Raw genomic sequence first — 21,232 nt, forward strand, 5'->3', positions numbered from 1 at the left:
GTGCTCTGACAATGTTGTTACTCCTCTTTTATCCGTGCTGACTGCAGCTCACTTTTGGGATGAAAAAAATAAAAATAAAAATAGAAGAAAAGTAAACAGTGTGATTTAGAGAAGTGAGGTGAAATCTCTATGTACTGTTCCGTTCACTCAGTAAGCTCTCTGTTTGCGCCACTGATCTGCCTTCCTCCCTACGAGGACTATGGCAGCGTTTCCTTCTACAACGAGGTAAAAACCAGTCCAGATTTCATACACACCATCCAACACAAATGCAAATGGGACGTTCCTGGCTTACCTTATCTTTTTATTGGTACCCGGATGGGAATTATTTACTGCAACAATAATGCTAAATATATCATTTAAGTCAAATAGAGAGTAAACTGACAGTTTGCCAGTAATGACAAACCAACTCTTTTGTGCTTCTTTCTGTCCTTCCTTTATTTTCCCTCTTTCATTTCACTCTTTCATTATTCGTATCTTTTCTCCCCTTCTCCACATCTACAGGGGATAAAAAAGGAGGAGCGGAATAAAGGAGAGATGTTGTGAACACATAAAGGGCAGGAGAAACACAGCACCACATAGCCAAGTGATAAAACGTGGTTTCTCCTCGCCATGTCGATGCTCCTTGCTCCTGTTTGTACAAAGAAAGCGTATTCCCGCCTCCCCGACTGGACCCTGCTGGTATCGGAGGTCGGCCCGGAGCCAAACAGCAGCCCGCCGAGGCCCTGAGTGTGAGTCTCCCAGGAGCAGCGGCATTCACTGCGCTTTGTGCCCAAATTATGATTAATGGAAAATAAACAACCTTGATGTGAAGCCTGCTTTGATTTTTGCGTGAGCCCTGGCAGGGCTGTAGTTAGCCGCTGCTCCTCTGGCCGAGGGAGCAGAGCTGGACCAGCACTCGACTCTTGGCCCCACGTCGCTTTCACAAAACAGCCCGAAATGAACGGACAATGAGACAAACGAGCTGCTTTCGCGTCCCCTCTTCCCCTGGCGCCTCCCTGCACGTCGGGAACACGCGCACACAAACTCATGAATGCACACAAACCGACATCTTGATGATATCAGTCCCCTCTGCTGCTAATGACCAGCCTGCGCGTAATTATATTAATTACCTTACGTGCCACGGCTGTCAATTGGCTGCCCCCCTCCCCCCCCTCATCCCCCTCCCCACCCCCCCCCCCCCCCCCCCAAAAAGGAAGCGCTTGACACAAGTGAAAAGGAGCGAAAAGAGGGGAAAGGGACAACGCTGCAGAAGGGGGGAGTTGGAGAGTGGTCCGTGGGGGAAACGGCAGAGGAGGAAGGAGGAAAGGAGGGAGAGAGAGCGAGGTCGGGGGAAATGGAGTGCAGAGAGAGAGGCAAAGACGGAGAGCGCTGGGGGAGAGAGAGAGGAAGACTGATCAATTGTTCATTTTACAAAGTCACTGAGACGTGTCAGCAGTGTCAATAAGTGAATTAATTTGTCTGTGGGTCTCCGGAGCATGACACCGGATCACTCTGCTCCCCTGAGACAAGCAGGGCCTTTAACCCTCTCTCTGTCACACGCACACACACACACACACACACACACAACACACATCCACACACAAAAGAGTTCCGTTCAAGGATCGCACATGGACATCGGGAACCGCAAAAACAAAATCCAGATGTTCCCTTGCTGGTAGATGCGTATTCTCACCACACGCACAACCTTTTTTTAATCATTAAGAAGAATATTGCATTGACTGACATTGAGGTAGGAGACCTACCAACCTTATTCAGAACTACGGCATGCATAAACCTCGGGCCAAAACATCTGGATTTTCCGTTTGGGGAGGTGAGTCTCAATAACATGACCATATGAAGTGATTTTTATCCCTGCACTGTGAAACATAAACAAACAACAATTGACCTTCAACAACATACATTAAAATACAATTTAAAGATAGCAAGACAAAAACACACACACACACACAATTGTAATTCCTCCTCATCCGAGCAGCCGTCCTCAAGGGAATCTATCGTGTGCTGGTGACTGACATCAGTCGGACACCCAGAGGGACCCTCGACCACTGGCTGCCTGCTGTTTTTATTACAGAACCATCACCTCTAGCACACACACACACACACACACGCTCACTCACAAACATAAAATGTGTGCACTGACATACACAATGACACACACTCACTCACTGCTTTGACAGATTTCCCTTCAGTCCTGACTACCCATTCAATCCACCTCAGCTAATGCACACAGGCCCTGACTTCCTATTTGTTGTTTACTCCCCCCCCCCTCCCAAACTTCATGGCCTACAGGCGCAGCGCTGTTTGGGGGCTGCTGTCATGACCGCCCCGGGCTCTGCCACCACGGCACCACTTCCCCTCTACGACTTCACAGTGGACCCGCGCTGCAGAGCATGCTGGGAGCTTTTCATAATCCCGCAAATACACTAACACTGTCGCTCACGGTTACCAGCGCATCTGCCAGCAGCCAGAGGGCCGCGAACAGACTGACACACGTGGATACGTACACACACAGCAGATCACATCCAAGGTGATGGATGGAGCACCGTGGGAAGGAACTGTGCCTGTTCAATTACAATCATTACCACCACTTTGGGAGATTTGTCATGGTCAGAGTGAGTTGGAGCTGTGGAGCAATCACCTTGAGCCCAGAGAAGTGGTGTCATTTTCTCATTTTTTTCGCAAAAAGGCCAAGGCGTCCCCAAAACTCTCTTTCGATTAAAAAAAAACTAATATTGAATTACAAATGAATTAGTACAAAAATTATGATTGAAATGGTGAGAAAAAAAACAATATCCCCAACGGGATATGATGGACTCTTCGATCCACAAACTCGCAAACAATCAGCTGCTTTCAACTTCATTAGGGAGGGTGTGACGGCGGGGGGCCTTGCTCTCACTGATGACTTACTGACAGGGGGGAGAATGGAAGACAAGGAACACACACACAGCTGTGGCGCTGCGACATGAGACCTCCCCTGCTCTTACAAAATGATTGCTGAGTGAAAGTAAAGGCCAAAGTCGTCATCACCACGCCTTTGCTTAAAGGACACCAGAGATCGCTTTTAGGATGGATCAACCGTTAGTCATTTATATTGACGTGCGCGGTCATGTGGGTAAACTATGACCTTATATGTAGTTACTCGATTGCGCTCATATTGTTTGGTGCACGATGTTCCTGCAGCGACGGTTGTGATAATGAAAAAAGGACGATTGCAATTGTATGTCAAATATTGACGGATAGCTGTTGCAATTGTGTCTACGATTACATTTATATTTGGCCAACAGTGATGTTTTCATCAACCCATGAATTTGTCATTTCCACGCTGCAAGTTGTCAATTAATTGCTGACGTGCAACAATGTAGCCGAGGAGGCAACGTGATCTCCAAAACCTGTTCGTAAATATGTATACAAAAATCTTGAACACACAAATTCGTAACAATACATACGAACTGGCGGTGGTTAACCACGCCCCTTGAGTGAACAACATGGCGAGCCATGTTGGATTCTTGAGTGAACGTCTCTCCGCCATGTTGGATTTTTTGAGGGGGTTAGGGTTAGTATTCTATTCTTACAAGTTAACGTTGATTTCTCGTTAAAAATGCAATCATAACACGTTTATTTTACATGGTTAGACTTCACAAAGTGTGTTTACAGGGTGCAGGTCCCCATTCACTATGAATAGGGTGACGTCATCAGTTGCAGTCCGTATTTATTTCGTATGTATCACTACGAATTTGTATGTTCAAGATTTTCGTATACATTTTTACGAACAGGTTTTGGAGATCAGGCTGGAGGAGGTGGGAAAGGATTTTCTTCATTTCTGGAGGCCTAGACTTGGTGTGGCGTTCTCATACGTTACCACTGTAAGCAACATCTGTACATTTACCTTTTTTTTTTTTCGTATGGTGGTGACCTCTATCTCTATCCAACTGCGGTTTTATGATTGAAACAAGAAACAGATACACACCACACTCACAATCAATTGATCTAACATCACTTGTTTCTCCATTAGAGTCATGTATCACCTTTCTGAGAAGAGATATCATACCCTGCATGGGCACATTTTCTCTGAACCCGATTTCATGAGTGAAGAGGTTACTGTCCGCTGCTTGAAGCCTGTTCATGATCTCTGACTCAATGCACTCAGAGATGAAAAGCTGTCCAGGACACTGTCATTTACAAATGGGACGCCTTTTTCCATCTTTCTGTCCATGACATGAAAGCAGGCCCCTCCTCCACCCTCCCCTCAGTTGGGAAATATCCATTCATCCCAGTCAACCTGTTAATGCCAGCGTGTGTGTGTGTGTGTGTGTGTGTGTGCGTGGAGGTGATCTCCAATCTGTCATGCTGCTGTCACCTCATCAGTCCTACAAGCCTGATGCTGGTTTATTCATCCAGCAGATCGCCCAGAACGGCTCTCTCTCTCCTTCTCTCCCTCACACACAATCTAGCACACATAGATTCACAAGGTCCCTTCTTTAAACACAGACCGACGCGCTCTCTCTTTCTCCTTTGCCTCGTCTCTCACAAATATTTTTTCTGTCTCTCCAGCTCATTTCTCTCGCCTCCCCTGCTCTCCGGTCTCCTCTCTGCCGTCCATCGCCTCTCTGCTTGGCCGTGTCCTCATGCACGTTCACAAATGCACACAATCCATTTCCCCCCCGCATTCCCATGCAGTCATCCCAAACGGCCCTCTGTGGGGTGAGTATAGGACACCGTTGAGACATGTAGAGACGAATGGCAGTGAGGTGGGGAGGCATTCAGGGGTGCACGGAGGATTGAGGAGTAATTCCCAAATGTGTGAATTTGTGCGTGTGTGTTGGCGGGAAGGGGGTCTGCAAAAAGTGGGAGGGTGGTGGGGTGTGAGATGGAAAAGGGTGACAAATACAGAGAAATCCAGTGCGGACGCCAAACAACAGACTGCCACTCTCGTACAGGTGTGTGTGTGTGTGTGTGTGTGTGTGTGTGTGTGTGTGTGTGTGTGTGGCAGGGGGTCCGGTTGGAAAGAGTAATCTCCCCAGGATTAAGAGTGCTGTTCCTGTGTTAATGTGACTGTCAATGAGAATTAAGTCCCTGGACCGATCCTCTCCACCCGGCTCTCCTCTCCTCCTCTCTCTCCTCTCCCTCACTCCCCTCCCCTCTCCTCCTCTCCCCTCCTCGGTCCGCCCTGTCACACTAATGGCACCATTTTCTGCCAGTGCCACGCGCCAAAAACAATGGGGAAATAACTGCACTCTTTACTGTACAAATTGCAGAGTTGAGCAGCGGGACAACGAGAGGTGTAAGCGAATGGAGAGGGATGTTACGAGAGGATGGGAGAGGGAGGGTTTGAGACAAGGATGACTAACAATTATAACAGGATGGGGTTGGCTCTCATTACTGCGCCTATTAAGATGCACCAAGTACACCCCCCCCCCCCCCCCCCCCCCCCCCCTCCCCCATCACACACACAACCCCTTCAGCTTGTGTGCGCGCATAAGTGTGAGAGAGAGATAGAGAGAGTGAGAGAGAAAGGGTGGGGAGAGCGTGCGTGTGCGTGTGAGCAAAATAGTGTTCGTTCATGTTGTCACACACCTCTATGCCTCCGTGCGCAATCCCGGAGACCCCGGCGGCACCACATTCCAACCCCATATGTCTGAGCTCCACGCGCTCTGCTCTCCATTCCCAGCCGGTCAGGATCCATGAAAAGCGATTAGAGAGGCACGTGAAAGGAACCCAGTCAGCGGATCCGCCTCGGAGATCACTCAATAGGTACTGAGCAGCGCCGAGCTTCGACCGATTGCTTATTTAACCTCAAACCTGCAAAAGCACCGCATCAATCCCCATCCGACGGCGCGCGCGCTACACGCTCAGCGGGAATGGACAGACGTTTTAATCGGCTCATCGGGTGGTCCATTTTTACGCATGGCCATCACGCGCCGCAGGAGTCAATTTGAGATCGCAGAAGGTTTTGTTGGGGAATCCTGAAAAAAATCGCCTCTCGGCAAAGGCGTGTGCTGCTGCGCGCTGACAAGAACATCAAAGTTGGTTTCAGCTGGAGTGAGTCAGACCCCCCCCCCCCCCCCCCCCCCCACACACACACACACACACACACACCACCCCCACCCTCTCTCTTTGCTGGTCGAATAAAATGTTCCACATCTCGAAAGCCAAAGTACCCCTCTGACCAGCCTGCTGGCCGTGCGCCACGGAATTAAAATGTAAATATTGATTGAATTGAAATTAAAAAGCACCATCTTACCCAAATCTATAAACTCGATGTCATGATCGCGGGGTGTTGTAAAGGATCCAGGTGATATAGTTGAGCGCTTTGCCACTTTCTGCTTCAACTCCCCGGTGTTTCCACTGAGCGGGTCAATCCTTCTGAGCCTCCCGTCTAGTTCCCGCAGCCCGCGCACAGACACACCGATGCAGGGGCGATGGGGGGGCTACTGCAGCGCCAGATCAGCAGCCCTCCGGAGCCGGGTGAGGAAACAGAACTCGCGCAATAGCGATGTGCTCCAGTGCGCCATCGTCGTGCCGCGTCCCATCTCAAAACCACACAGGGGAGAAAGTCGTCAAAAGTGCGTAATTCCCCCAAAGAGACACCGGGCTGATGTCTCTCGCGACCACTCCACACAAGTTCATCCCCTCTGCGCGTGACTGTCACGCGGAGGCGTTAAAGTCGCCGGAGAGCTACTGATGGTGATGCCGGAGTGATAGTTGCGCTCCCGTCGCTCCTCCCGAGCAGGGATCGATTGGACACGAGAAATGGGATGCGAGCCTGTCTTCCCCATTCAGGACACGCGCAACAGTGCCCGCCCTGTTCACCAGCTCCCACGCACACCCCCTCTCTCTCACTGATGTCATGTAGTTTACAAGTAGAAAATGTTTGGGGGGGTAGGTATCTTAACAGGTCATGTATTGTCATTGTGGGATGCTTGATTTTTTTTTTATTAGTTCGTGTTATGGTTTATGGTCAATCCATCTCAAAAAGTACAAGAGGTTGCAGTATTTTCGGGCACCGTTTCATTCTCACATTTTACATTGGATATTGTTGGTGTTTAATCAAATTGTTAGGGTCTTCGCTAATAGAGAAAGTCCTGACAGACATACTTGAACTTGTGAGCGTTGGGTTGAGGAGGGGTCCGGGTCCTGTTCGATGAGCGCTATGTGGCCCCTGCTCATCAGACAATAGTCCACCTCGCCACCACACTTCGGTCATGTTACCGATGGTGTCTGGATATCAATACTTGGGCTTGTCCTCGGCTAATACGCGCGGCCGGTGTAAATCTAACCCCCTCCCACCGCGATGTTAAACAGAATTTAATCACCGCCGCTTCTCCGTTTCGCACCAGGAGACAGCCTATCAATTATTCCATCCCTAGAATATTCTAGTGTGTTGATGGCGATTGATTGCTTTGCGCTGTATTTGCAGTCGTTAAGGAGGTCGATGCCTGCTAACGACCCAATGCGAGGAGTATCCGAGGCGTTCAGATGTCCTCCTTGTTTTCTTGTTGCCAGGATTGCACGACCAACCCTCCTTTAAAAACTCGCCAATTACAAATAGAACAAATTATAAGACTGAAACATGGCATTTATCTTATTTCTATGGCACAATCCTTCCCCTATGACCGTTTTTCTAGACCTGTGCTTGCATGACTTTGAGCTGAGACAATGTTACTCACAGGCGTGGAAGCGGGACTCAGCTATGGAATAAAACAAACCAAACAATAAACTAAAGTAAATATCCTACTTTCAGCACCATGGACAGGGCCAGATGCGCTGCATTTAAATTCAGGACGCTGGACAGCTCCAGACTTTCCTGTCAGTGCGCTTCTCTCTTAGCTTACTTTGCTGTCAAGTAGCTTATCCGGTTTTGCAGGCATAACAAACAGAAGCAGATGAACTGTGTCAAGTGTGCGTGAAGAGGGGAAAAAACACCAGCAACTTGATAAAACATAATACAACCAGTTTGCACCGGCCCGTGGTTGTGTCTACTGAACCTGTGTGTCACAATGGGGATCTGAGGCTTTTTATCTTAAAGTGAGGCAGCTAATGGATCCAACGGCCCACAGCACTTAACTCATCTGTCCATCCTCAGAGGGGCCAGGTGGTGTCAGAGAAAACCACATCATATGACGTGAACACAGGCTTGAAAGTGCGAGATTAAGCAAATTGAAATGCAATTTGCTTTCTAATACTTCCTGTCACATTTGTAAGTGTTACGGAACCATCCGCTTCCTTCACGTTGAACAGCATGTATCGGTTTCAGGGTTTTACTCTTATTATTGGTCTCATTCCATAGGTTGTGGAAAGGGAAAACGTCTTCTTGGCGTGTCTGGTATCAGAGAACTGTGGTTATAGGATCTCCTTTGGGATTGTTCCCCCAATAACCTTCACCCAGAGGTGGGGAAAACATTAAGGAAATATCTGCTGACAACTTGAGGCATATTTCTTCCTCCTGAATCGATATTCATGTATTTATCCCTCTGAGAGACGCTGATCTCCTTTGTGCAGGTGGGACGCCTGGAAAAGCAGCCACGATGTAATCGTAAAAGATCAGCTGTGAAACACGTTTTTCTTTTGAGTTTATTTAAATTATGCCAATGGTCACATTGTAAAACGCAAAGAATAATGACCTTTGCGCTATAATTAAAGAAATACAGCCAACACATGTTGGTGTGCACTGAGCAGAATATTCAGAATAGCACTGCAGGGGCAGTGAAGATGTCAAACAAACCTAAAATAGGGCACAAACAGTCAAACCAAGCAGCTGTAGTGAGATATATCACATTATGAAATCACAGCACGCTAAAACAACTCCTAATTCCAAAGTGTGAATTACAGCTCAAACGCGATAATGACTTTACTCACAGCTTCCACCGCGGTGATTACACCTCGGCCCTTTCTTACAATCAGCTCTTCTGTCCTGACGCGTCAACGGGCGCCGGTTCACAGAGGCGCCCGTCTGCCACGCCGACGAATTGCTGGGACCACACAGAGGAGATGGCATTGAACCTAAGCTTTCTTCTTCACGCTTTCCACTTGAAATTGAAAGGTGGGTTAGGTGACCCGATGGGTTTCTCACGTCATCTCTTCCACTCCAAGTGCTCCACTTTGGATACAGGAAGGCTTTGCGATGTGAAGAAGAAAAAAAAGGCCGCCATGGAGGTTAATGAGAATAGACATCTTGGTTCCTCTGCTGATCCCCACACCCATCCTCCCGCATAGATATTCTTCATTCCTTTACGAGGCCACAGGCAGAAACCCGAGCACGGCCATAAATAGTGTGCATCCCAGACAGGCCCGGTGTCTGTCAATACCCCCAATAAAGTGGACCGAAGCGCGGCGGCTGACATCAAACCTGCGATATTGGAGCAAACACTTAAACAAACAGCGACTTCTCATGACCCGCTGGATGGGTTTTGGGAATGGATTGTTCTCACCCTCAACACTGTTTGGAACAAGTCTGTCAGGGACGAGCATTCGGCGCAGGACTCATATGTGATGTTGTACTGCCCCCCTGTGGCGCCAATGAGTCACTTTTCGGCAGAGTCGTTTTTGAGGTCATTCAGATTTATTATGGTGACAGTAAAAACTGGACAAGTGCCCTTTTGCGGGGAGCCTGTCCCTCCTCTGACCTAAACTCACTGAAATAATGAAGCGCACAGCAAAGAGCTGTCTGGTGTCACCAAGAAACGGCCTCTAGTTTTTCCCCTCCAAGGTCAGAGTTCGAAAGATGATTGACTAAATTTAGATGGATTACATTTCTGATGCCAAATATGGCCAGCACAGAAAAGAAGACATTCTGCAGCATTTTTAAGCATAATTTATTTTATGATATTTCACAGCTTCTGAATATGAAATTGCCTACGAGTCAAGCTATGACCTGACCAAAGAGGGTTTATTGATAAATAAAACATCACACTCAGAGAGGGCAGGTAACACGAAAGCAGTTCGCTTAAAATACTCCTGTGCATTGCATCAGACCGCATGCCGATTGTGCTTATTTCCACTTCAGTCAAATTGACCTAAAATATAAAATCTAACATTCACAGGTCTAAAAAAGGTAATGTCACCAGCAGCACCCTGGTCATTTTACCAATACTGACAATGTATCAAACCAACAAACATACACGTTTAAATAACGAATGTAACGATTTTCAAAGGAGAACATGTTAACTATAAAGAAAGACACAATCCTGTCTATCACCATTAGAGATACTTCAAGAACTTCAATTCAAATGTCAAACTAAATGCAAAAAAAGCTGTTGCTGCGTGAATCCTGCGTGTGAATACTGCTCGTCACATTAGACTGGAGTAATGCTGGATATATGCTCAGAAACTTTGGTGGGATTGTCAATAGCTCTGAGGGGCTGGCATCAAGGTGACACTGATGAAATGTGACAAGATGTCGCGTGTGAAGGGACGCAGTAACAGCTGTTCATTAGCTAACTTTGTCGGCGTGGAATGAAGTAGACGCAGCAGCGGTAATGAGGAAACATAGGACACATCTTATCGCTCTCCAGATGCTGTGACTGCACACGCCTCGTCTTTTAACTGATGTGACACTAATAAGAGCTGGTGGAGGCTGTCCAACCCAGAGTCCTCCGCCATTCGTACTTTCACCCAACCAGACCTACCAGAGCAGCGCAAAAAGGAGGTGACAAACTACCAGAACCACTGTCGGAAGAGGTCACTTTGAAAAAAAAAAAAAACATTTAAAATGACTCAACGGGAAGAGGTCTTCGGATCCGGAAGAACGGCAGGTTTGTGTTCCTGGTTCTTCGGTGGGCGGACGTCTGCGTCCTACACTCACAGCGACTCTAGAGTTCATCCCGGAGGCCACGGCGCTGCCGTTTGGGATGGTGTGTGACGTAAGCCGCTGCCTCCAGCACGAGGCGCATGAACTCCCCCACATCAAAGGAGTAGTTGGTGAACTTTGGATGGTCCCCGAGGGTTGGGTGGTGACCCTGAGGGAGGCGACACACAGACGTGTGTTCAGTAAATGGACACATAAAAAGCACTTAAATGTGTGTCTTTGTACTGCCAGGAGGTGACGAGGGACATGCGGACCATACGTGAGGAATGTGCTTGTATGTCTTACAAAGCCGTTAATTGCCCATAAGAGATGAGCTCATCAGAGTGTAAGTGTGTGGAGATGAAGGTGAGGTGAACTGAGACGGCTCACACTGAGGGGCCCTGAGAGCTGACGGCTGGTTCGGGAGGTTCCCCTACCGTGTCCTGTGGGTGCACTTTGTCCATTTTCTGCCAAGTCACGTATCGAATGCCCCGAAGTCGAGCCAAATCTCGATAGCAGCTCTCATCCTGACAATTATATCTGTGAGGGACAGATGCACACACTTTATCTCGTGCTCTCCCCGGTCTGCCCCGCTTTCCCTCTTTCGTGCTCAATCTTTTCTCTCTCTCTCTCTCTCTCTCTATAGCTGTATGCACGCTGGGGTTCTCATTCTGTGCCACTCATCACAAGTGCACACAAAATACCCCCACACATGATCATTCTCTCTCTATGACACACGCACGCATCCTCCCGAAAACTCTTCTCCCCGCAGTAGTCAGGTGTGATGAATGACTGGTTAATTAGACAGTATGTCAAAGTCAAGATGAGTGTCTGAGGGCCACTTTGGGGGCGCAGCACGCTGCCATCGCGCTGCCTGCTTTCCCCCCTCAAACACACACACGCAAAATGTCACTCACAGCTCAAAGACCACTGCCCAGTCGGGGAGGAAGAGGAGGTGCGTGAGACCCGCCCCGTGCATCCCGATAAAGATGTCAGAGTTACTTGTGATCCTCAGCTGCGCCAGAAAGGGAACATCCCTGAAAGACAGTGGGTGGATCACACATCAATCATCTTTGCTTGTGGAAACACTGTTGATATTACATTGACGTGTTCATGTACAGCACCGTCACATTGCTGACCGATGCTGAGCTGCACTGAATTCCTCCCGTGGAACTGTGACAAGCACCCTGCAACTCACTTGTATTTGTAGTCCACCACGTTGACCTCCAGTAAAGGAACAGTCTTGAGGGCATTTACCAGCTGTAACAACAATGGAGGCATGTGTTCTCTGATCAGTGAGACGGCAAACAAATATAGGCAGGGACCATATCAATCACAAGCCTTTTTACTTGAACTGTTTATGGCAAATACGATTTTAAATAAGCACTTAACAGATGTGAGCAGTAAATCAATGGTGGAAAGGAGGGGCTGAGGGCGTGAGAGAGTTGAGTAGAAAGAAAAGGAGACACAGAGGGAGAAGAGAAGAAAAGGGACAGGATGGAGGAAAAAGAGCTACTACAAGAAAGTTGAGGGACAGAGAGGAGGAGGGAAGGTGGTGCTTCACTCACCTCCACTTGGTTTAATATCCTTCTGTATTCTGTGCTGCGTGCCAGCAGGGTGACACGAACACGCCCCTCCTGAAAACAGCAAGGCGCCCCATAATAAATCAGCCAAGGGCGGAAAAGATAGGCGGCTGGTAAGAGGCCCGTTTTAAAATGTGTCTTTTGTACAGCACACGTGAGACGACGCATGAAATAAAATCCCATCAATTAGTATTTTAAAAAGTGGAACCATTGGATTTCTTGTCTGATGTGTTCTTATTAGTTTATACAGTGTAAATATGTTTCTATATATATATATATATATATATATATATATATTCTTCTACTGCCACCTTGTGTTCTAGAAGATAATTGAAACACTTTAAGACAATGTTCATGACATATGGGAATAAACCATAGTGATCATGACTTCATTATCTTTAAATCAGAATGAATGACACTCACAGCAAATCTGATCTACACAATAAAGGAGCCAAATTGCAGCACTTCACTATCGAGGCAGTGAACACAAATATATTCAAAACAGGCCTCATTTATTATCTTATGTTTAAATACTTTTATGTGTATTGAAAACAAAGGGTTCCATTCTGAAAAAGACCAGATTATGACAAGTGTGGGGCGGGAGGAGCGGGCGGTGGAGGCGGATGAATCGGACACAATAGAGGCGAGCAGCAGTGTGAGTCTCTGGCTGTGCCATTAATCTAGAGATGAAAGGAGGAGGTCAGGGCAGAGATGGCCTCTCATTCAGTCGCAGGCCTGCTAAAGCCGTCAGCCGCATGTCTCGCCGAAAAAAAGCCTCTTAGCATATTGCCATGAATACCCAATGAGCTGCTCTACAGGAAGGGAGAAGTTATTGGGCTCTGCTGGTCATAAAGACACATTCAGGTGCTTCAAACCAGGGATCATAAGACACCTTTGAGAAGTGCTGAAGAGTTATAGAGGTAGGATGAATGAGGAAGTGGCCGTGGCAGCATTCAAGTGTGCACATCCATCTTTCAGACCTAGAAGGGTACAGTTGCTGAGGAGTTCCTCCCTGGGGTTTATCGTAGCAATGAAATCAGTGAAGTCAGATTGCAGTCGTGGCGAGCACGGTGACTTGGCTCTTCATCACACGCGGTTGCTCATTCTGCCCGTCAGCATAATATTTATTTTAAGTACCTGATCTTTGCTTATAAACTATAAGTTGTTTTTCTATTTTCCTCTGAAAATATTCTGAAATCATAAAAGAGTTGCCTTGTTATATTTCTGTTGAAATATACCAAAATAGCATGGAGAGTAAATTGATTACAGACCATTAAGCTGGACCAGAGCATATCATGATGTATTTCATTTTTTAGTTGTTGTTGTTTTTTAACAGTCAGTTTCATGTCAAAAATACTTTCAACAAAAAGACATGTGCTGTTTCTGATTAAATTGATTTCCAAGATGTTAATACATCATTTAACGGCTGTTAGAGATATTAACGGACAGATATTGATTATTTATTTGCTGTTCTCTGTCATTCTCAAAAAAGGAAAAAAACATGAACAGCTGCTTCATGTTTTTTTCCTTAACCAGTTGCTACTGTCACTCATGTTATTTTGGTACATGCGTAGGGAAGACGTCAAATCAGCAGGCATCTTCACTATACTAGTTCCATTACTTTTGTTATTTAACAGTTCCGTTCATGTACAGTTCATACACATTTGAGGTCAGTGAGGTGACAAGCTACCTTCCCCTGCAGTAAAGAAGCACTAAATAACTAAAAATATAAAATGTGTTCCCTGACCGGGAATCGAACCCGGGCCGCGGCGGTGAGAGCGCCGAATCCTAACCACTAGACCACCAGGGAGATAAAGCTCTTTTGAAGTCAACTCGTAGGAATTAGAAATCAGACGTGCAAGAAAAACTGAAGGCAACATTTTTATGTTAGTAATATTAAGATACAGCAGGGAAACGGTTATATTTTGTTCTTGCACACTGAGCAGTTATCCGAACTTGCTGTAACTAAAGATGTATCACAACCAACAGCTTACTACTAGTTAGTTGCTTGTTTCACTCACTACTTTAGTGAGTTGTGGCCAACTGTCTACGATGATGTAGCGTGTATCAGGTTAACACATATCTATTTCAGTAATTGGTGAAATTTTACTTACATTTAACATCAAGTGGAACAGAAATAAAGTCGTTCCCTGACCGGGAATCGAACCCGGGCCGCGGCGGTGAGAGCGCCGAATCCTAACCACTAGACCACCAGGGACTTAACAGAGCACTGGGAAGGCTTTCAATGCTCCCATTTCATCAGTGAACATACAGTGTAGCTCTTTTACTCTTGTATTTATAAATGTGTCCATGAAATTATAGCAGACTGAAAAGCGGTTTCCGTACCTTAGGCCGCTCTCGCGGGACGTTCAGTCGATGCAGGACATGCTGGGAGAAGGCCCTAAACATCCCTTCACTGTAGCAGTCGGACACCTGACATCAACACAGAAAGTGTACATTGTACTCGCGATTTATTTTGCATACGTCCATTCAATTTAAAATAGACAATTCAAACGATTACTTTGTTTGTATATGATCATGCAAAAAGATTTTTCATTTGCAGAAAATTGAGTGGTTTTGAAATGAATTGAATCAGACCACACATCCACATTCCACTGGGTTGAGATGAAAAACATGCAACACACTGGGGCCCTGACAATTGCACAAATATTTCTGATTCCCCTGGGTTTAATACGGTATGAGCCTCAGCATATCTCGAGTCAAATACACTGCTGCACTGCTGCCGTAAACATGAACACATGAGTGTAAACATGACATGAGCTGCTGCAGAGGCAATCGAAAGCATGAACTTGAGGCGGAGCTATCAATATTTCACACCCCAAGGCCGGAACCACAGGACAACACATATTTACATGGTATCATCTTGAAATTATCATTTAAATAACGTAAGCACATGCTGAGCCTTTGAATACATCACATACATATTTGACTTGGAATGCACGTTTAGGACTAAAGCGGATTCTGCAAAGGGAGAGCAATATATTGTTTCTAAAAGGTCGACCACAAAATGTGAGATACAAAACCCACAAAAGCACAATGAAGGCAATAATGAGTGAAACTATTTGTTGGAAGCAAGTACGTGTAAAATAGACTTGGTTGGTGGAAACACACACACATCAGTACATGAAAGGTGGAACTTACAAGAGGCGTATTGTAAAAGAGGCCGTATCTCATTCTTGGAAGGAGGGAGAAGAAGGCATCTTTAAAACACACCTGTGGAAAAGAGAGAACAGATCAACCAAGTCAGCAAAACGTGGCACAGGAATGTGTGTGTGAAGCAAACGTGACGCTTTCCAATATACTGAAATGATGATGTGCGTGTACTTCAATATTCGATATAAAAAAGGAGTGAACAATGACCCCACACAGGTGACACCACACCTACTCTTTTCATGTCATAGGTCTTCAAGTGGATGATGTCATCTTCTGAGAAGGCCCTCCACGTTTCACTGAACAGATCCCCATAACCATAAACACTCTGGGAAGAGACGTTAAAAAAAGGAAAGGAACGAATGTTAATCAAATGAATGTTACGTCTGAAACAAAACACAAACCAATAAAATTTGAATCAACTACAGCCGTAAGCGGAGCCAGGCTGTGACATCTGCTTTCAAACTCTGTGGGTTGCATTTCTCCGAAGCCGTGGCTTCACACACAATCTGCTATCAGGCTGTTTATTATCCGACGGGCTGCCGCCGCTCCAGTGTGCTGCTCGTGCTGGAAGGTCTTCCCCTGTTCCTCCTTCCCTCTGTGGAACCACGGCCGGATAAAGCTGTCTGCAAAGCACTGTTTTTCAAACTGCTGTTGCCCCGCGATGTTTACATCCGGCACCAATGCCACCGACTCGTTAAACAAAAGCTGTGACGGAATTAGAGACAAAATGCTGTTTGGCTTTCCCGCTGTGTTGTAGAACTTAACTTTTGTGTCACTCTGTTTTGATGTTATTTTGAGTGTTTTACAGCATTTTGAGATCTAGAGTTGCACCTTGTGACCCAGAAACAGATCCAATATGTGACTGTTCATGTATTTCTTAAGTGAGCTAAAAGAGGGAGTCAAATGTAAAACGCTGCCTTGTGCTTCATTGCCACAGGGTACAGTATGTGCTGATTAATATGAAATAGAAACAACAAATTAAGAAATATCTCTACTCAATGTGCGATGGGAGACATCAGGTACCCACCGTGTCCCACATGATGATGTTGATATCGGAGCTGAAGGAGTTGTTTATGTGCTGGGAGATGTAGAGGTTGACAAAGTCACAGAAATGGTGGTACATGTTCACCCCTGTTGGGAAAACACACAAGTGTTATTTCACTGAATGTCGGTCTGTTTCAGGCCTAAAAGAATACTTACAAGTGTGAGTAGAATCCTTGCTATCCCGCATTGTGTATTGTTTTCTTTCACAGATGTACAATAAGAGTAAAGGTTTTAGCTACTTAAGGACTACAGGACTTACATCTAACGGCGGCATATATTGTGCATACAATAAAAAAGACAGTTTATTGGCTTCTTAAATCAGAAAGCATGTGATTCCACAAGCTATTCAGATTTGGCTCCCCCTTTTATGACCCATGCAGGCACATTAGAATATACCACGCACGGTTTGAGAACTACCCTAACTAGGGGGGCACCGGGTGCAAATGAAACTAGAGATCTGTGATCATGCTCATTGCCACCGTAGTTTTCTTGCAAGCCAGATTGGGCCAACAGAGGCCATGATGGAGATGTAATACAGAACTTACAATTACCTTACAATTCGCACGGTATGTGACCTCAAGTCATGCAAATGTTAATTACCCACCAGCATCCAGTTTCATGAAAACGGAGGGCTTTTCAATGACAACATCACAGTGTCCATCCTGTATGGGATGAAAGTCCAGCTCTGTGTACGTCTGCAGCTCAGCATACCTACAAAAAGAGCACAGCGCATCCGTTCGGGATTGTAAAAGTACGAGCCAGCCAGGAGTCGAACCTGGAATCTTCTGATCCGTAGTCAGACGCGTTATCCATTGCGCCACTGGCCCACATGTCCTCTAGAGGACAAAAGACGGAAGACAAAAGAGAGGCGTGGGGGCCCTGACTCCCCCTCTCCACCCCCGACATTCCTGACTGTCTCCCCTTTCAGCGCTGCTGACTTAAATAACTTAAATACATCATTTGTATGTTGTGATCCAGCAGTTACATTGTATTCATATCACTGACGTGAGAAGGACGGACGTCATTTCTTTTGTTTGACCAAGTCACTTCTGTGTCATTGATCTTTTTAAATCACAATGGCTGCCGGTTTCTTCCATTCATTCAAAACATGAAAGCATATATAAAGGGTTTTTCCTACATTTTTGGAAAACAAAACATATATGTTCATCTATTAAGGTGGTATTAACAGTCAGGTGAGCTATACAGACGTAAACTATACCTGTTAAAAATGTGTGATGCTAACGGTAAACAGCGTTTTCACTGCAACATCTTCAGACATCACTATTTCATCGTACTTATTATAGCCTGTGTACTCGGCTGGGTCCGGGTTCTATCCCCGGTGAGGAAGCATTTCCATATTCATGTTCACATTCCCAATTTCCAAGAGCTCATACCAAAGTCAAAAGACTGAACTCGGTGTGTCAATGTGTGCGTGTCCTGCCTCACCAAGACTGTAAGGGGCTCTTGTGCTTTCCCCCGGCAGCAAGTGATCGCTTGTTCAGTTTGCAACAACCACCAATCTCGCCCGTCTGAATGAAGTCCTCCTTGTATCTGTAACGTCAACACTGAGTGAGTTTGTGTCAGTTTATTGTTCATTTCGTGTACGTGTCACTTTCATATCCACTGACCTCTCGTGACTTCTGCGAGGCTTTCGGAGGTCCAGGTAAAGGTTAGTCGCCTTACAGAAGCGAGTGTGGCTACTACATCGCAACGATGAGTCCCCCTAGAAAAATATTAGGAATAAAACATATTTAATGTTCAAGTGCTATTAACTCGGGACCTTAGAGCTCATGGAAGCTGTACTATTCTTCCTTGACATTACTGTTCAGGCCTGTTGTCTGGAGACTCTTTTGTTCAACACTGCTTCTGCTTGTTTGTTTTCCTTCCTGTTGACTCGGTGGGCCTGTGGGAACTGAGGAAACGGGCAGACTTACTGGCTTGCTGGCCTTGCACAGCGTTTTGAGCTCGGAGCGGCGCTCCTTGACGTAGCCAAAATCAGCCTGCTTCCAGAAAAGCTCCTGGGCTGCCTCCAGAGAACGGACCCTGACCGACCACAGATTTAGCCAGATCAGCTATAATGGTCACTCATTAACGCATGCTATGAATAAGAACACGTTTACTTTGAAAGCACATCCTGGATGTCTGCGAGGAGAGTGGGGAAAGTCAATTGTGTAACATGAATTATGAGATGGACAAAATAAGAACTTAAAGTGTGGATGTGATTGGAGGGGCCGTACCATGCAGGGTCAGCTGTGGTACAGGCTGGATAGCTAAAGCGCTTCCCGGGATCACAGTTCTTCTCGTAGCCCCAACAGGCGGACAGATCCCGCAGTGCATCCTGTTGTAAAAAGTGTATGAAGTGGGAAAATATGGGGGTTTGTGTAGGTATCTAAAACATGCGTTTCTCTGATCTTGTCACTACAAACTCCAGACAAAATCCAACTTCAGTTAGGGGAGAACTAATTCATCTCTCAATAATAGTTATTTATCTAGACAGGTTTCATGTGGTTATGAGTCATGATTTAAATCTCAAGGCACTTGGCAGTAAAATGGCTCGAAGAGATTTTCCTGATAGTGAAGCAACACTGACAAAAATGCTTCTAGTTGACGGCGAGTTGCACATTTTACTTTAAAAGGGCAGAGCGGGTCCAGGCGGCACTGCTTGGCGACCCTCTTGTTGTTGTAGAGGAAGTAGGGAACGTGCTCTGGCGGCAGGGAGATCCTGCTGCGGTTAAGCGGCGGTGCCGGTGCTCCGTGGTCGATGATCTCGGCCTCCTCAGCGGCGACCACAGCAAACGAAGAAATGATGCCCAGCGCGACCAAGAGCATCATAGTCAGAATTACACAGACATGTGAAATAGCTGCCTCTCTTTACAGCACTCTGAGGAGTAAAAAGAAAAAAAGGGCTCAGACTCAGACTCAGACTTGCCGCTCTGCAATTAAAATCCCAACACTGCAGTTTACGAGCGCGTGGACACAAGCAAGTGTGTGGGAAAGTAGCTGCAGGGGGATCTGAGGGCCTCACGAGGAGGAAAACTCACTGACCCTTTTCCAACTGTCGTGTGAGCGATCGCAACTGAGCCTGAAGGAACATGAAAAATGAAAATCGCCTGGTAACAATGTGACCAATGCAGATCCAGGAAGCTAAAAGTGCAATATCAAAGAATATTATAGAAGCTTCCGTTTTACAGTTATCAAACTGCTTGCGCTTTGTAACAATGGCTCTTGATTATTTGCACATCTAACGGAGCTGAGAAGGACTGCAGGTGGTGCACATAAATTAACAGGTGGTCCATGTACTCACCAGCCATCAATTGCACGTCTCACAGGAGTATTACTCACTTATTGGGGGAAAGTAACGGTACAAACACTCTGAAACGACAGTGCTTATTTGAGATGCGTCAGGGGTAAAGCTAACGTTACATGTGGAAACATGTTAGAACCTGTGAGAAAATGTAAACACGAGGCCCTTCTTTCAGCCAATTAAGGTTTGACAGTTTATTCCAACTTTTTCGGGCGCGAGGGGGCGAGGGGCGCCGGTCGCGTTTAACGTTATAATCCCGTTACTTCGTCGTGCGTCGGCTCTCCCGGAAGTAAACACCACTTAAATGAAATTAAACAGCGCTGATAAAAGCTCAAATATGCAGAAATCAAGCCTTGAACCAACGTCAGCGTCAATTAATCACCTCCGCTTATAGACGTTAAGGGCGCGAGCCAGTGACTCGATGGTCACGCACGATACACGTTAGTTATGCCGGGATTATAAACCAGTACTTACTCTTTTGCTTTCTCGGGGGGGGCAATATGCCGATAGTTTGTTGGGGGCTGGTGTGTGAAGCGGCGGCTGACACGTCCCGTTAACGTCACTTCTTGACAAAGCTTAAGACCCCGACTCAAGCTGTGAATGAACACCGACGCGTCTGGAGCGAAGCGGGGAAATATAATTAAAATGTCCCCGGTATAAAAAACGGGAAACGTGCATATATCTAACTATCGATGGTTGACTGGATCTGGGTACTTTCTGTCGCAATGGAAAGCGTTTTACCCGAATGCTTGCACTGAAAGTCTCCAGACTGAAGCGATGATGTTGCCGGTGGTCGCCATAACACCGGAAACCTTGTGGCGGGGTTGTAATAGCCGGCGACGCCCGCAGGGGGGCGCTGTGCCCCGCACGCTGTCCCGAGAGGACCCTAAAAGAAGCCCAAATGCTGTCACGAGTCCTCGGAATATTATTCTAAAGGCCCTTATAGGGTAAGTGGGGATATCAAAACTGAGATGAATCATGTAACAAGGAGGTAGAGGAAAGGCTGAGCTCAGAAATGAGAGAAAAAACAAATGGTAAAAGTGTCAGATAGTTTTACAAACCTTTTTTAAATGTTTCGTATCAGAATGTAAACGATTAAATATTTCTGTTCTCGTGAAGATTATCCGTTCAACATTTCACATTGAACTTATAGTGGATTTCTGTGACAAGTATGGCTAATCCTGTGCAAAAATATGGATTGGACAAATGTCTGAAATAGTTAAGAACAGAAAGTTTGGCCTGGATGAAGACTTTGCCGCAGCATTAAGATAATTAGTATTTTGTATGAATATAATGCAAATTCAGATTTCTATTGTGTTAAACCAAATCACTTACATAAACAAT

At 46.1% G+C, this 21,232-nt stretch overlaps 2 protein-coding genes and 3 non-coding genes across 6 annotated transcripts in view; all 5 read right to left on the bottom strand.

Moving 5' to 3' along the window:
• tafa4b (TAFA chemokine like family member 4b) overlaps positions 1 to 6,752 on the bottom strand; it is a 34,498-nt gene extending 27,746 nt beyond the window's left edge. Inside the window, exon 1 of the mRNA XM_040204963.2 lies at positions 6,242 to 6,752. The gene's annotated coding sequence lies outside the window, so the exon portion shown is untranslated. The remainder of the gene's footprint in view (positions 1 to 6,241) is intronic.
• A 3,042-nt stretch (positions 6,753 to 9,794) lies between these two features.
• eogt (EGF domain-specific O-linked N-acetylglucosamine (GlcNAc) transferase) lies at positions 9,795 to 20,714 on the bottom strand. 2 transcript variants are annotated; one of them, XM_040204776.2, is made up of 17 exons: positions 20,630 to 20,708; positions 20,363 to 20,504; positions 19,213 to 19,465; positions 18,822 to 18,922; positions 18,519 to 18,627; positions 18,213 to 18,307; positions 18,031 to 18,135; positions 17,189 to 17,295; positions 16,568 to 16,671; positions 15,773 to 15,865; positions 15,529 to 15,600; positions 14,713 to 14,799; positions 12,352 to 12,420; positions 11,982 to 12,043; positions 11,701 to 11,820; positions 11,221 to 11,323; positions 9,795 to 10,955 (listed from the first exon to the last, which is right to left on the bottom strand). In XM_040204776.2, the coding sequence occupies exons 3-17, from the start codon at positions 19,414 to 19,416 to the stop codon at positions 10,809 to 10,811; spliced, it is 1,578 nt and encodes a 525-aa protein (XP_040060710.1). In that variant the 5' UTR covers positions 19,417 to 19,465; positions 20,363 to 20,504; positions 20,630 to 20,708; the 3' UTR covers positions 9,795 to 10,808. The 2 variants fall into 2 exon arrangements, with proteins under 2 accessions (XP_040060710.1, XP_040060711.1); XM_040204777.2 differs by lacking the exon at positions 20,363 to 20,504 and having other exon boundaries at positions 20,630 to 20,714.
• On the bottom strand, positions 14,105 to 14,176 carry trnae-cuc (transfer RNA glutamic acid (anticodon CUC)). Its single transcript has one exon. It is a non-coding gene; the product is annotated as a tRNA-Glu (tRNA).
• trnae-cuc (transfer RNA glutamic acid (anticodon CUC)) lies at positions 14,513 to 14,584 on the bottom strand. The gene has a single exon. It is a non-coding gene; the product is annotated as a tRNA-Glu (tRNA).
• trnar-acg (transfer RNA arginine (anticodon ACG)) lies at positions 17,339 to 17,411 on the bottom strand. Its single transcript has one exon. It is a non-coding gene; the product is annotated as a tRNA-Arg (tRNA).
• Positions 20,715 to 21,232: the final 518 nt, after the last annotated feature.

This window comes from Gasterosteus aculeatus, chromosome 17 (assembly GCF_964276395.1).
Source record: "Gasterosteus aculeatus chromosome 17, fGasAcu3.hap1.1, whole genome shotgun sequence".
Lineage (NCBI taxonomy): Eukaryota > Metazoa > Chordata > Actinopteri > Perciformes > Gasterosteidae > Gasterosteus > Gasterosteus aculeatus.

Coding starts and splice junctions, on each gene's coding strand:
- eogt (XM_040204777.2), bottom strand. CDS start 19,416: ATGATGCTCTTGGTCGCGCTGGGCATCATTTCTTCGTTTGCTGTGGTC. Junction 18,628..18,821: donor ACCACAGCTGACCCTGCATG/GTACGGCCCCTC, acceptor GTGGTCGGTCAG/GGTCCGTTCTCTGGAGGCAG. Junction 18,308..18,518: donor TGTGCAAGGCCAGCAAGCCA/GTAAGTCTGCCC, acceptor ATATTTTTCTAG/GGGGACTCATCGTTGCGATG.